A 15,877-nucleotide genomic window follows, 5' to 3' on the forward strand; every position below is an offset into this window, starting at 1 on the left:
ACTTAGGCTAATTATAACCTCACCTGAAGACCTGCTGCTGTTTCCTTAGCCTGCTCTACATCTGTAGTGGTTTGATGCTGACTTTCCTGCATACAAAATGGTTCATTCATTTTGTAGCATATCCTATGGCTTGCAAGGTAAATCCTCCTACCATATTGTATACAGTGTTATTTTGATATTGTTAATCAAATAATGATTCATTATGTAGGGCTGTTTTGGCAGCCCCTTTGTCACTGGTCACCCAGACACTCGTCTGGGACAGTCGTTGATTTACATGAATGCTAAAATGACAATCACACCTTAATGACACACCTCTGGAGAGGTGGTCTCAACAGTTGAAGAGGAAGGTGGACAGAGGAAGACTCTGAAATTATCATTAAAAGTTGTGTTCTTGAAAATAAGGTTCTAAACAGCTTTTAATGTCATGTTTGATATGCTTTTGTTTCTAATTTTATGTATTACATGCTTGTAATAATTTTAATACTGTAACATGTACATGTACAGGGTTTACATAGTTTGTGCCTACAGCAGACCAACATGTCTTTAACATATTCCCCTGTCTTGCAAGGGAACCACTTGGTCTACTGTAGCCTTGATTAATGATCCAATTTGAATTTGTATGCGTTTAGACTACTTTTCAGTCATGTGACCGGTGTCCCCATTTTAGTCAGGTTTGGGTGTATATAGGAAGAAATATTACCAATCACTTCGAGTTTGGTTTACGATACAGCTCCGGTGCGTTAGGCGCCTAGTCTTCATTGTGACATACCTTTGTTAACCATTGCTCTGAAGGTATGTTTTGTATTTGATGATATTTCATTATCATTGTATTGATTATCTTGCTATTTAGATAATAAACTATTATTGTGCATTTTGACGTTACTTGTTCTCTTTGAAACGTATCTATCAGGCTACGGCGGTGAAAACTTAGATCTAGTCTGGTTGATGCGGCTAACTGATTATAAACATATACTTTTGAGTAGGTTTTAACTTAAGGCCTCTGAGTCACTTACAGTGGATCTCCACGCTCCGAAGGAATTTACCGGGGCCTCTGAGTGATCGATTACATATCCTACTAGGTCGACTATGGTTAAATCTATATTATAGTAGAGATAAACGACTGTTTAGTGAACACGCATACTTTAGGGTCGGTGCTCTGATCAAGCAGACGATTTTTACCTACGTCAGAGTTTCATGTCATTAACTGTTTAGCGCTCGAGGTTACAGGTAACGCACTCGTGCACGTGTCTTAAAATTGGAGTCAGATATTAACGAGTCAATTATCTCCCTGAGAATCTAACCTAAGGTGAATTGTGGTTCCCAAGCCAGGGACGAACACCAAGCGTCTCTGGCCTTTCGATTCGCCGACTACAATTATATTTGAATAACCAATAGTGTTTTCACATTATTCACATTGCCAACACGTATATCCAGCAGGTAGCAATGCAATGGCTTTCCTTCATTAAACTGTACAATACTCCTGTCCTAACCTTGGATACAATATTACAGAAGCCAGGTTTAGCTGTAACAATATCCTGTTACAATACCGCGCGATGACGTAAATGTGAGTACATAGGCCTACTTCCTAGCCCTATGTTTAACACAGGAGAGAAGGGTGTAAACTACCCGGTTATCAGGCAATCATCTGGTAAATTGGACGAAACCCTTTTGTTTCAGAACCATCCAGTCTCCTGACCCTTTACTTGCAAATGTAGTGCGTCCGTAGTCTTCAACAATGGATAGAGATCAGTAGGCATTGGAAAACTGATCATCAAATTCAAATCACATTTATTTGTATTGCCCTTTTTACAAGCAATGTCAAAGAGGGCTTCACATACGCCCATAGAACTTCCCCTCAACCAACCACAAACCTCAAGGAAGACAAACATTTTTTAAGAAACCTTGGGAGGAGCAGTTAGTGCTCCCCTCTTCTAAAGACAGTTGGTGAGAGGTGTAGACCACAGGCTGTTACGTCCCTCGCCCTGTTGCATGTGTGAAACTATAAACACGATGATAATAACATTAATAAAAAGGTATAATTATTCCCTGTCTTGCTTGTTATGGTTCTTGTTCTTCTGCTTTATTTTCCATATGCACTATCTGGTGTATTTTTGCATGATGTACAGTGAATGAATGAACAGGTATTTCCAAAGCATACCCCAAAAAGTCTTCAATATGTCATTTGTTGGACATAAATTACTTATTAATTATAATTAATAATAATAGTATAATTAATTAATTATACTATTATAGTAATGTGGATCCTACAGTGAGCTCTGAAACTGTTAGCCTGGCTAAAGGTGAGTCGCGCGTACTCGTCAAAACAACTACACCAATCTTATCTACTTTCGGCCCCGTAACCAGCACAGGCCTTGGCCAAGGCCGTTGCTGGAAAACAACTCCCCTGGAGAGCGCTGAAGCGAGACTATCTTGCTCTTCCCTCCCCCACCAACATCTGTGGCTTGGTCTCTACCCGGGTCATGACCAATGATGTCTCCTTGCCAACACAATCTGCACAGGGAGACTCGGACTGATTGTGGCCTAGGTCGAGGGCGCCAACCCAGACCTACTCACACATTAACTTTCACCTACTACAGATACCATCACCCCCCCCACCCCCATCCAACGTCTTTGACTGCTTGTTTCCCCTGGGTGGCTGGCGGGTCTGTGTCCAGCGCCTACCACGGCTGCAGGTCCAGATGCTGCTTGTTCATTCACAGTTGGGACACAGAGTTGTGTATCTCAACACTTCAGTTGCCAAACTTAACATTCAATTGTATTACAATGTACAACATGTATCCATGAAGGAACTTGACTCAAAGTATGGTGTCAAAATAAAGACTTTAATTCGAAAATCAATGAAACATCATCAAACTACAAGCACTATAATTAATAAACAACAATAAAAATAAGGTATAATTATTGCCTGTCTTGCTTGTTCTGGTTATTGATCTTCTGCATGTACTGTCCTAGTAGGTACAGGCCAGTAGTTCTCCCAGCTGTGCGTCATACAGAAGTTCTATCAGGTGGTGACTGCTGGGACAATTTTACCCCCTTGGTTTTACTATCATATATATGCCATAAAGTCTTCAATATGTAATTTGTTGGACATAAATAGTCAATGGTTTTCCAGATTCGTTAAGAAGCTCTTAACACTAAGATCTTCTTAAGAACGTTCTTAGAGCGTTCTAGAGCGCCCTTAGAATGTTCTTAAGACGCTCTTAGCTAAAGGTTTTACCACAGGGGTCACAGCTCTAGGGCTTCTCTCCTGTGTGGATTCTTCGGTGAGCTGTGTACCTGCTAGCACGGCTAAAGGTTTTACCACAGAGGTCAGAGCTGTAGGGCTTCTCCCCTGTGTGGATTCTGCGGTGAGTTGTGTAACTGCTAGCATGGCTAAAGGTTTTACCACAGAGGTCACAGCTGTATGGCTTCTCTCCTGTGTGGATTCTGCGGTGAGCTGTCAAATCCCCAGTCTGTCTAAAGCTTTTACCAGAAAGGTCACAGCTGTAGGGCTTCTCTCCAGTGTGGATCCTGCTATGAGCTCTGAAATGGTCAGCCTGGCCAAAGGTTTTACCACAGAGGTCACAGCTGTAGGGCTTCTCTCCAGTGTGGATCCTCATGTGCTTCTTGAGGTTACTGGATGAGGAAAAGCTCTTCCCACATGTATCACAGTGATGTGTCTCCATAACTCAGCTCTCTCTTTGTTCACTTTCTGGTCTCTCTTGATCTTGTATCCAGTTTCTGGAAGCTTGTTTCTCTCTGGTTTATCCTCACACAGTCTGGTTACTGCTGTTTCTGGTTGAGTCTCTCTCTCTGCAGTCTCTCTGGAGCCTTATGGTGTCTCCTCTGTCTAGTCTCCGCCCATGATCAAGTATGATTGGCCAGTAGGAGATCTGCAGCTTTCACATATAAATGAAATCTTTTGTCTGTCATAATGAGCCACTTTGCATATGTAATGTTGATCATTTGATGAGAGGTGTTTGTTTCTCAGGTTTATTTTCACTGGAGAAACACAAAACACTGTGACAAAACGTATTTGGCATACAACTCCTCTTCATAGTTTTTGGTTTTCTTCAAAAGTATAGGCTATATCATTAGACATGGTAAAAGAGACATGTGTTCGTTTTACAGAAGCCGGGTTTAGCTGTAAATATATCCTGGGTCACATATACTATCACCAGTTAATACTATTTTCCACAGTAGAATCTGCATTTGGAAGCCTGGTCACTATCACTGCTAGTTTGTTTGTGTGACTAGTTAATATGCCTGACTAACACTCTGCTTAATGAAAAAGTTCCCTTTCTTCTTCTTGGGTGGCATAAGTACAAAGCACAAAAACAGAGAAACATGTAGATGCTGAAGGGCAAAGGGAATTTCAAAAGGTTATACTCTGAACTTAGATACATTATATGTGGACTGTTTCATGGGTAAATAACATACATGTAATTCCCAAGATGAATTGTTTGTATTCACATATCTGTGTCCCGACAGTGCCCAACATACATTTACAATGATGCATTAGAATGATACACAATATTCACCCAAGTATTGGAGATTATTTCTCCAGAAGATTTCTACATCAAAGGAAACCAGGTGAAAGTAATTTGGCGTATTTGCTTTGGGCCAAATGTTTCCTTCATGCTTTCATGTGATGCTTGTGTGTATTTCAGGGGGACCCAGATGTGAAGGAGGAGTGTGGGCCCAGAGGAATGAATGTGAGGGCAGCAGATTATGGCCGGGGCAGATTGTAGTCTGTTGAAACAAATGGACAAAAAAGGTTAAGAAAAACGTATATATTGTGATGTATAGCCTACCGTTACCATCAGTGCTACATATTTATACTGTGATGACCTAAATCTGAGTATATAGGCCTACTTCCCAGCCCTACGTTTAACACATTTCTGTTTCAGTCTTCATCCTCCAGTGAGGTAGGAGAGAAGGGTGTAAACTGACCGGTTATCGGGCAATCATCTGGTAAATAGGACGATAAACCCTTTTGTTTCAGAACCATCCAGTGTCTTGACTCTTTACGTGCAAATGTAAGAGATCAGTAGGCATTGGACAACTGATCATCAAATTCAAATCACATTTATTTGTATTGCCCTTTTTACAAGCAATATGTCACAGAGGGCTTCACATACGCCCATAGAACTTCCCCTCAACCAACCAAAAACCTCAAGGAAGCCCCATTGAAGTCCATGGAAGCTGAGCTTCAACAGGGAAATGCACTGTTGCGCTACGGGAGTGTAAGATAAGGAAATCAGTCAGTCGACCTGCTAATCAGCTAATGTAGGTGATTCTGAACAAACTCGTCTTTGATGTGAACGTGTTCTAACGCATTTAAAATGTTAACACAACAGTAAATATTTGACCATGAATTGTTTTAAATGTCAGGGGCTTGCAGTCTTAAAGAAATCGCCACTGGTGTGCTCCTTTGCAGCGTTTGTGATCCACAACTTCCTCAGCCTGTGTTATGAGTACCTGGGAGGGGAGAGCACCATCATGGCTGAGATCAGAGGAAAGCCCATTGAGAAAGTCTCCATTTTATCTCTCTATCTGTCTCTCTTTCTCCCGGCTTCTGTCTACGTAACTTTTGCACACACATTTACTCTCACTCTCTCTGTACCTCTGCTCTCTCGCCTCTTTCCTTTCTCTCTTCTCCCTCTCTATCCTCTCTTTTTCTCTTTCCTCTCTGCTCCCCTTCTTTTCTCTCTTCAACCCTTGATCTTTCCTCTCTCTGCTTCCCTGTCTCTCTCGCCCTCCCCTGCAGGTCCAGCTGTGTGTACGGCACCTGTTGTCTCTGGGGAAGGACCTACTCCATTGGCTTCCTCCGCTTCTGCAAACAGGTTTGAACCAAACGTCCCAGCTCTCTCGTTTCAGCTGTTTTACTGCCCCTCCGTAAACACAAATATCAAAGAAGGCGGGGTTGGAATTTAGTTGTGTACTTGAACTCTACTTTCCCTATTACACTCCCCCCCCCTCCTTCCCTCCCTCAGGCCACCCTCCAGTTCTGTGTGGTCAAGCCCCTGATCACAGTCATCCTGCAGGCCTTTGGGAAGTACAGAGACGGAGACTTCAAGTGAGTGGAGCTGTGCCACTCCCTCTAGTGGTCAACCTCCAACACGACTCAATACGCTTTAGTTAGGAAAGTGTGCTTGTTGAGGAGAAGCAGAGTTATGCGTTTATTTCTATTACGGTACAGTCCAAAAGTCGGAGGCCACATTGAACATTTAATGGGGCAATTGGAGACAGAGAAAGCCAAACATTCCATGACATCACCAGAAGCTCTTTGGAACATGTCATATCAAGCTGGGATCATCAGGTTTTTGCACAAACTTGTAGAGGCCAGAGTGCACTCTGTTATTAAAGCAAGGGGGGGGGGGGGGGGGGGGGATTGTTAAGCTGATATGATCCTTGGTTATGAAAACATTTCTATTATTACATTACATTACATTTCGCAAAATGGATATATCTTGACAAGTGGTTTCAAACTTTTGGACCTTACTGTTTTTGTGTGTGTGTAAGGATATCAATATATTATTATATGTCACCACTGCAAATCAGTTCCTAATTATATAGCTTATAATTTGATATTGTCTGCTTTAGGATAATTTAGCACACTGCCTGAACCAATTTAGAAATAATTAAATGTGGAATGACACATGATTTTTTACAGAACCTGTACCTGTGCTAATGTCCCCCCCCCCCCTTCCCCCCAGTGTGTCAGGTGGTTACCTGTACGTGACCATCATCTACAACGTCTCGGTCAGCCTGTCCCTCTACGCTCTCTTCCTCTTCTACTTCGCCACCCGCGACCTGCTCGTCCCCTACAGCCCCATGCTCAAGTTCTTAATGGTCAAGTCTGTCATCTTCCTCTCATTCTGGCAGGGTGAGCAACTCACTCTCTCTCCTTATATCTCTTTTTATTACTGCCCACGTCCAATGCAGACAATATGTACACATGCAAACCAGACAGATTAACACACGTTCAGAATCATGGGTGTCAGGGTATGAGACAAATGCTGACTTTCCTCTACAATTCTTTTTATACTCATTGTTTAAGAGTCAAAATGTGAATCCTTACATCTCCCCCTGCTATGATAATTGGTACACTTTTTTTTTTCTTTGAATACATGGTTTTATTTTTCAAGTTTTCGACCAAAACGTACATTAACGTACAACTCAGAGGCTGGAATTATGAGTGACAGCCTAACAAATAGGCAGTAGTTGGCAGTCGGCATGGCGTCCGCTCCATCAACACAGTCTCATACTTCTGCGTATCTATGACACGGGTTTACACATCTATTTTGCGTGCCATTCCAAAATGTAATCGAAATTGTACACAACCTGAAAAAAAATTGGTACACTTATTTTTTCTTTAAATGGGCAATTGACTGGGTTTTTGGGGTATTTCACACTGTTCCTTAAGGTCTCCGAATAGGGTATGTAACATTGGTTGGGTTGAAAATGGCCCGGGTCCTGTTCTATGCCCTCTGACAGATCCTCTGAAATGTTCCCGGGAAAAAACACAAGCTTTTCTCCTTTTATGGTATGCTCATTAATATTTAGATAAGCTGCGCGCTGATTGGTTGGTTTTCAACGAGTGAAGCTGGGAGCAAAAATGCAACACGGCCAACAGCAGCACTCGCTGAAACACCGAAGTTGGAGACTTGAAATAAAAACGCGCAAATAAATCTATTGTTTCTACACAACACTGTTTTCAACAGATTGACTATATATCATTTGAAATGATAACATTACTTGTTTCCACTTCTGTTGCTGAAGCAAACTGGCTTGACTTAGGTGGGTAGAACGTTAGGCTACAGCTTAGCAACCAACCCATATCGTGATTCTACTCGGCTTCAGTTAGCTAGCTAGGCTAGCTCTAGATATCTTGCTGTAAAATAACATGACAAAGATCTGGACAAACATGCATCTTGAATTGTAGATTTTCATTACACAGGTTATTTATTTGAATGAAACACAGTCAGGAACATGAATCAACGTAAGCCCCATTGCCAATAAACTAGGCTAAATTATCACACATTCTACCTATGCTCTTGGTTAACTAGCAAGCTAAACTTGTTTGCATGCCTAGAGTCTAGGTGTTACTAGTAACAGTTACTAGCAATGCTAACGTATCCTGTATCTATAACCTGCCTTTCTCCAGTTCTTTCAAATAGTTATTATTATTTAGACAGGCTTTAGCAATAAGCCAGACTGCTGTTCGTTTTCTGGCTATTTTTTCGGAAGCTTCCCTTCTAATGCCGACTACAGCTAGAGTCATTTGATGTGTGTAGAAACGTATTTAGCATTCTACCTGGTATGATGATGATGATGATGATGATTTACTTTATTGATCCCCAATGGGGAAACTGGTTTGCCACCATAGTCTGTACAACATACAGAACAGGAATACAGTATGCTATATATAGGAAACGTTAGCATTGCTAATAACTGTTAGCACAACATCATACTGTCTTTATAGCTTGCGGTTGCAATGAGCATATGGTCGGAACAGCACCTCTTTCCAGGTTCAGCTTCCTAACAAATCCTGCTTGAAATTGTCCAAGGTTGTCAAAACTGTCTTGGGTGAAATGTTCAGAGCAAATGAATGATTGAGTGTCGAACTTCGCCAGGATCTTTTCATACTAGACAACAGCAGCCATGCCTGTTGAATGTTTGGCTCCTTGGGAAGACTGTGAGTGTTAGCCTTCCCTGTACAGCCTGGAACACAGCATTTACGACCGTGGTCCATTTTCAATATACTTGTTATAATTCAAAACGTTCTTCTTTGTAATTCCTTATAAGTAGCCTACACAGAGCAGCGCGCAGCTAAACTAGTAGGGAGGACAATAGAACGCGTCATTTTTGGCCTAGGCTAACCAACTGTCAAATACTGTGGAACGCCGGTAGCAAACGCATTAAATTGAATGCTAAGTTAGCCTGAATGTAGCTAAGAACGCCACTGAGAATTCTGGCACCGGAATTTTAAGGTCCACGTCCTTTTCTTAGCTCTATAACTAGCGACTACTATCGAGATATTAAAAACAAACATGCCAGTTAACATGTAGACACTTACCCCTTAATGCTATCAAATGTTGGTTGCAATACATATTGAGGAAGTGTGTGAAAATAATGTTTATCGTTTTTGCTGCTTTGGCTACCTTTCATAGAAGGTCGGCACCACCGGGAGACATATCTTAAATGAAAGAGTAGGTTGTTTTCTTCAAAATAAGGTATATTTAGTCAATTTTAAAACATACACATTTTGAGAAAAATCAAGTTGAAGACATGTTGCTGAAAATCCCATAGGAATGCATTGAAATCTGAACGTTCTATTGAGAAAAAGGTTGGTTTTTCCCTTGTAACTTTTTCCCACATGTCGGCACCACCCTGATACTTCCTGGAAAGCAAGGTTACGTAGAAAGACGTCATCAGTCAAATTTTAAAGAAAATCGAAAGACATACATTTTGTGTTTTGGCTCCCTGAATGAGTCTTTCAGAAACCTGTGACGTCAGACGTTTTGAGCCTCTGTAACTCCCGCGCTTGACTCATGCTAGGCCGCTTCCAATGCTCACATCAATTGATTGACATAGTTTGTGTCCTACTAGCCTTATTATATATACCCGTATGTGGAAGCAAGTATCGGTCATGGTTACTGGTTTGAAAGATAAATATTTTTGACACTTTACATGCATCTTTTCAGTGTGCAGAACAAAAAACAAACATTGATGATATAAAAACCACTCTCTTGGTGACTTAAAAAAAAAAGTTTCTAAAAAAGAAGTTTCTATCGAAATGATTCATGGTCGTGATATGCAAATGTTGTTGTCACGTAGCACCAATCGGAACCAATCATTACCTTTTTGTCTGTCAGGAAATGCAAATCTATTTTTAAAAAAAGCGCGAATATTCTTTTTTTCCAGCAATCAATTTTGCAAGACAGGAAATTCTATGGCAGATAAAAAGACAAGAACTACTGAAATTGCATTCACAGGTGAGGGGGAGCAACACATGGCCACTTGCAAAAGTTTTGGTATGATTTTAGATCCAAATAGTCTTAGGGTTTGTGGTAAATTACCATTAGAAACATTAACAAATGGGATCATGATCGACATTATCACGCTTTGTCACACATTAGTATTTCAAATGCCAGTGCACCTTGTAACGTTTAATATAATTAAAAATGACTTTAAACTCCACAAGCATTGAAAAGATGTAACTTTACCGGACAAAATGACCAATTTAAATGACCAAATACTGTAGGCCTACTGGCAGGGCCGCCCATAGAAATGGCTGGACCCCTGAAAAGGTCCAGTGAATGAGCCCCCCCTAATAGGTCTTTAGGCTACTTATATTAACGCATGTACGTGTGTGCTCTCTCTCTCTACATTAAACATATGTAAACAGAGAGATACTTACTCAGCGATGGGTGCTACATTATAGAAAAACAAATACATCTTTATACATAAAACTTAAACATAAAGTTTAATAAATATAACTGAGAGGCCTTAACAACTTGTGTGGTGCCGGGCCAGACACACACACATAAAAATAAGAATTTGACATACTGAGATCTGCTACACTCACACCACATTTTCTAGTATAAAATGCAATTTACCTGCCTTCATCTTTGCCTATTATACAGCTATCTTCCTTTTCTTTCTGGATGCAAAGTCTTTTATAATGTATTTAAAGTCAATTTGTTTAGCCATTTCACACTCAATGGCAAGTATTGTGATTGAGCCTCTCCTGGCTCATTGTGGAGCGCAAGACTTTGAGTTTACTTAAGGACCTTTCTCCTCCTGCCACAGTTAATTGGTTAAGGTAAAGTGCAGAATATCCTCAGAGCAATGAGCAATGCAAAACATGCGCTTTCTCAGTGTCAGCTTTGCTCAAACTAGCTTCCTCTTGGTTAGCATCGTGGCTACTGCTGCTCGTCTCTGCCATAGATATATCGATGGTTTCTGCAGCCTGGCTGGGAGCATCTTTCGAAGTTGACTGGAGAGCAAGCAACAACAACCATTATCTAGCGGCTAACTTGGTCTAGCGTTATGTTGTGTAGTCTGTCCTGTACCCTGACTGTTTAATAATCAACACTTGGTCCAACCCTGCGTTCGCACCACTCGTTGACTTCACCGGTTAAGTCAACAATACAATGTTTATGTTTGCTTTTTTAAGTAGGCCCTAATCGTGAGTATTTCAGTTCAAAATAAAATTGGTTATAATTTCTTAAAATATTTAGGGACGAACATGATTATTGCTGGCATCGCGGCTGGGCCCTACCACGGCAGGGCCCCAGAAAGTTTTCCCATATATGGGCAGCCCTGCCTACTGAACATGTATTAGCAATGAATGATAGGTGTAGAACGCTTGTTATAAGCTTAGCGAGTGGCAGGCAGACAGCAGGCAGTTTATGAAGGGTCACTCTGTTTGAGGATGTAGACATCCACAGAGGACCCATCTTAGATAAGTTGTTGGAGTCAACGTCAGAAGAGTTTGATGCTATGACTCAACAAGTTCTAGAACTTGTATTTGCTAGTTTAGTGAAAGTTTGCTGTAGGTTGGTAGCGGACCACTTGGAACAAGGACGGTATGATGATGTGTCTGAAGATCAGTATCATGTCCTCAGATCAGTGCCCAAAACAAATGTTTCATGCGAGAGGGATTTTGTGATATTTGATTATTTGATTAGATCAAAGTTCAGGGCAAGTAAAATAGCATTAGAGGGTATGGTCATGTTTAAGAAGAATAGGTCCTGGGAATGGTTGTCAGGGTTAGATCCAGATAGAAAAGTTCTCGCCTCAGCTCAGACATCTGTGAAAGGATTTATAAATAGGTTTGTAGTCTTGCAATGGGTATGTAATATTCAGACTGTATTGGGTAAGTAGTCATTTGTTTGGTTTTAGCATTGTGTTGTCTGATCAAGTGGGCCTGTGCGGCACTGACAGACTTAGCTTTGCAGTGTGTCATTTAGCTATTGGTATGTAATATTCAGGCTTTGTGGTAGCTTGAGGATATTCATGATGGACCATTTTGTGATATGAGACAGGGGGCCCCAGTAGGGGGTGACTCCCTGTTAAGCCAAATGGTCTGCCATAATATCTGATAGCTGCATTGGGTAAGTACTAGTAGTATTTGTTTGGTTTTAGCATTTGGTTGTCTGATCAAGTGGGCCTGTGCGGCACGGACAGACTTAGCTTTGCAATATTAAAACGGAGTATGTCTATAAAAGTAGATACAGGTAGGATTAAAAGTAAAACAGTTTGGTGATATGAGACAGGGGGCCCTGTAATGGGGTGACTCCCTGTTAAGCCAAACTGTCTAGCTAGTATAGAAGTAATAGATACAAGTTGCTCCCCTGAACCTTCACCATGGATGCAGAGGTGCCCAATTGTCCTCTGAGAGCTATCAACCTGGAGGTTTTTTTCACAGGCAATGACTACATTTTGGACCATAAGTTTCATATCCCTATAAATAAAGTATATTATTCATAATACAATTAGTGTATACTTTTTTTCCATAATAAACAAACAGACGTGTTCAAATCAAGGTATTTGAAAATAATGGGCAATGTCACAACAAGCACACACAAAAACCCTGTTCAATGTTAAATACACCCCCAAGTGGCCCAATTTACATTACAGCAGTAATGCTAAACGTGACAAACATTTGCATATTCGTGGTCTCGATTTAACATAATTATTTATAGCGAAGTACTGGACACCCCATTAGCTCGCAATGTACAAAGAATGTAAGTCTGGATAAGAGCAGAGAATCTGATAATAGTATCTGCTAAATGACAAATGCAAGTCATATTTCCCGCGCTGGCTAGAAGCAGAGCTCTGTGACGTAGAACAATGGCGTTCTTAAAGGGAAGCTTACAGCTTCTCGGTGCCACAAAACTCAAGGCTTAAAGCGGTGGAACGTTTAAAAAAATGACCTAAAATCACGACTAAAAACTGGATTTGTGAGAAAACTAATAGAGGTAACTGAAATCTGACTTCGGATAAGTTTAAGTTACGTTAGGTTACATACGGAATTGAAAGAAAAACGGAGCAAAACTGATAGGAAATTTTTGGTCTGTCCTCCCTAAAACTAGTATTGGAGATAGACGCTACCTCAGGCTGGTCTGGATGTAAATTCTGGGGCGTGACAAAGATACAGACAAGAGCCAATAAGAGGGCGATCACCGGTCCTACGTAGGACCGGTAGCTTTGTTGAAAAACTAGCGTTTTACAGCCAAATTTTTTCTTTTTGAGATTTGAATAGGAAAGAGGTGTCAATGGACTTTGATATTCACGGTATGTTCAGTTTACCCACCGAACTGTTGTTATTCAACTATGACAAGGTAAAATCGGTTTTGCAGTCAATTGCCCTTTTAAATACATGGTTTTATTTTTCAAGTTTTCGACCAAAACGTACATTTTCAATGTCAAGCTTTAGTTTTTCGACTAAAGATTTCTTTTTTTGAATTAACAAAAGATTTGTCCCTGATTTAGCTCCATAAGCTGCCAACTCACGGTTTCGCCGTGTGACACGCATTTCAACCATTTCTCACACTCTCACGCCACACATTGTATATCTTACGCCAAAAAGGCAACGCCAAACAAGTAGCCAAGCTAACGTTGTAAACAGTAACGGACGAGGGGGGCGCCAAGGTTTTTGGAAAAGTTGGCAGCCCTGACTTCAGCATCATAAAGCACCTAAAATACAAGCGTGAGAAAGGGCAAGGACGTTTGGCAATCACTATCGAATCAACAGCCAAGTGCAATTTAGCTAGAGGTGAAGAATACAAACAATGAAAATCACCAGTTAACTTAAATTACATTTGCACGAACTAAAGACTGATACAACAACAGGCTTAAATGAACTGACAACATAAGTTATACGACTTAAAGTTCTCAAGGACGCCGATACGCGATCTCAACTGGCTAGTTATCCTCCAGACAGCTTTTTCTTTCTTTCCCTTTCTCTCTGCCCGCTAGTGGCGGTTCTAGCACATTTGGCAACCCGGGCGACGGGCCTAAAACCGCCCCTACCCGCTCACGGTGTGAAGCGTGTGTCCATGCGTCATCCATTTAAATCGGGGACGTGAGGCGTCTTAATCCACCTTTATTTCCTCCGCCCACTACTACACCATATTAGCAGCGCATAATCATTGGGCCACGTCCGATAAGGCGTCTTTAAAAGACGTGCGGATACCCTCCACCATCCCCTTCTCCCCCATGCTGTCTGTATGTTCTATCCACCAGGGGGGTTATATCTCTAATGTCATGTATATGTAGCATCGAGGAGGCAGGAAGTGCTTCCCTTAGATCAGGGCTGGGGAACCTTTTTTCTCCCAAGAGCCATTTGGATATTTATAAAATCATCGGGGGCCGTACAGAATTATCAACTTAAAAATGTGCCTGCTATATTTAGTCAAACATTTAATAAACTCCCCTCTAATGTGATAGCTGGAACTGCTTTTCTTTGTTTTGTGATGTTAGCTGGCACGGATGCAGGGGTGCATCAAAAATGTAATGATTACAGAAATGGATCGTGTTATTTTTTTATATTGCTACCATTTTTGAGACTGCTTATTGATCCGAGTGTTAATCAGGTGGGGAGCCATACGTTGTAAACATTTGGGGCTTAGCCCAAACCAACAACATATTCTGGGTTTGATTTGCTAGAAAGGAATTCCACACTTAATGCGAGCGAGCGACATTTTTTGGTACATTGGTACGCAACGCTGCGCGCCTCCACGGTCCTCTTCCACATGTATAGTGCTGCTGCCAACCAATAATGCACCTAATAATATGGTTCCTGCAGTGCCATGGCGGGCCGGACCATATGATTTTGTGGGCCGCATCCGGCGCATATGCTCAAATCTAATACGTGATTGTCTTGACTGAAATAAAGTCATCATATTTACATGTGCAATTTTGAGGTAAATATAGCAGCATTACAAGGGTTACCCCTTGGCTGACTTGCCATGTTGGGCTTTGTTGGAAATATATACAGGACAATGTTTTCAGACAAATTGACAAATAATAAAATATTAACAGAACTAAAGGAGCTGGCTTTTGTAGTCTGAACTTTGCTTAGCATTTCAGGAATATCAAAGTAGTTACTGAAATGCTTTACAGCTGGCAATTACAAAATGATACGACTTGGTATATGGGCAAAGTTCATCCCCTATAACTGGCAGGTCAGCCCATGGATATTGATATTGCTGCCATAAAACGAATGAAGAATTGAAGACTAAGTTCAACATTCACATGGTTGTTAGAAGGGTACTCTAACTGCAGTTTTGGCTGTGAGTTTAAGAATATTGAAGAATCAAGAGAAAGTCTGTAGTATAGTGAGTATAGTAATCTCTTATTGATGTGTGTCTCCGCTGGTGGCAATTAACAGAATAATGTAGTAAAAGTATAGTTGTTTGTTCTATTCTGTTTAAACACCCATGGTGGATTGTTGTGTAATTTAGTGAGACGACCTTCACATTAAAATGATCTCACACACTCATACACTCCCAACCTTTTCCTATTCCTAAGACCTCTGACTCTGGATGGAAGTGGTCTGGTTGACAGCATCTCAGTGGTGCGCTCAGCCGCTCTCTGCATCATGCAGACTGAAGAGCGGCCTGTGTGCTAGCAAGCTGGTTAGACACTCTGAAGGAGTATTATGCACTACAGTTAGTGTGGGCTTCCCTTTCCTCCAGGGGGTGATGGAAATGGTACTTGTAGCGACCACAAGGATTTCGCTGAGAGGCTAAGTAAGGGAGATTCCCTTGAGTGACGCGTTGCCATACATTTCAATGTCCGCTCTGGAAGTTACGTTCTTCTGTTTATTTATCGGCAGATACATATATTTCTTGAACAGGAC

General features: G+C 41.2%; 2 protein-coding genes and 1 long non-coding RNA gene across 3 annotated transcripts in view; 2 read left to right on the plus strand and 1 right to left on the minus strand.

Annotated features, from left to right (window-relative positions):
• LOC124479268 (zinc finger protein 658B-like) overlaps nucleotides 1-15,877 on the plus strand; it is a 375,953-nt gene that overhangs the window by 112,069 nt on the left and 248,007 nt on the right. The window lies entirely within an intron of this gene.
• LOC124478982 (zinc finger protein 678-like) overlaps nucleotides 3,399-15,877 on the minus strand; it is a gene marked incomplete at its 3' end in the record, with an annotated part of 28,168 nt that continues 15,689 nt past the window's right edge. The window contains exon 2 of the mRNA XM_047037425.1: nucleotides 3,399-3,626. Within this exon, the coding sequence (XP_046893381.1) occupies nucleotides 3,399-3,626 (228 nt within the window). The remainder of the gene's footprint in view (nucleotides 3,627-15,877) is intronic.
• Nucleotides 4,649-6,031, plus strand: LOC124479375. Its single transcript, XR_006957436.1, has 3 exons — nucleotides 4,649-4,777; nucleotides 5,771-5,846; nucleotides 5,997-6,031. It is a non-coding gene; the product is annotated as an uncharacterized LOC124479375 (long non-coding RNA).

This window comes from Hypomesus transpacificus, chromosome 17, assembly GCF_021917145.1.
Source record: "Hypomesus transpacificus isolate Combined female chromosome 17, fHypTra1, whole genome shotgun sequence".
Taxonomy (NCBI): domain Eukaryota; kingdom Metazoa; phylum Chordata; class Actinopteri; order Osmeriformes; family Osmeridae; genus Hypomesus; species Hypomesus transpacificus.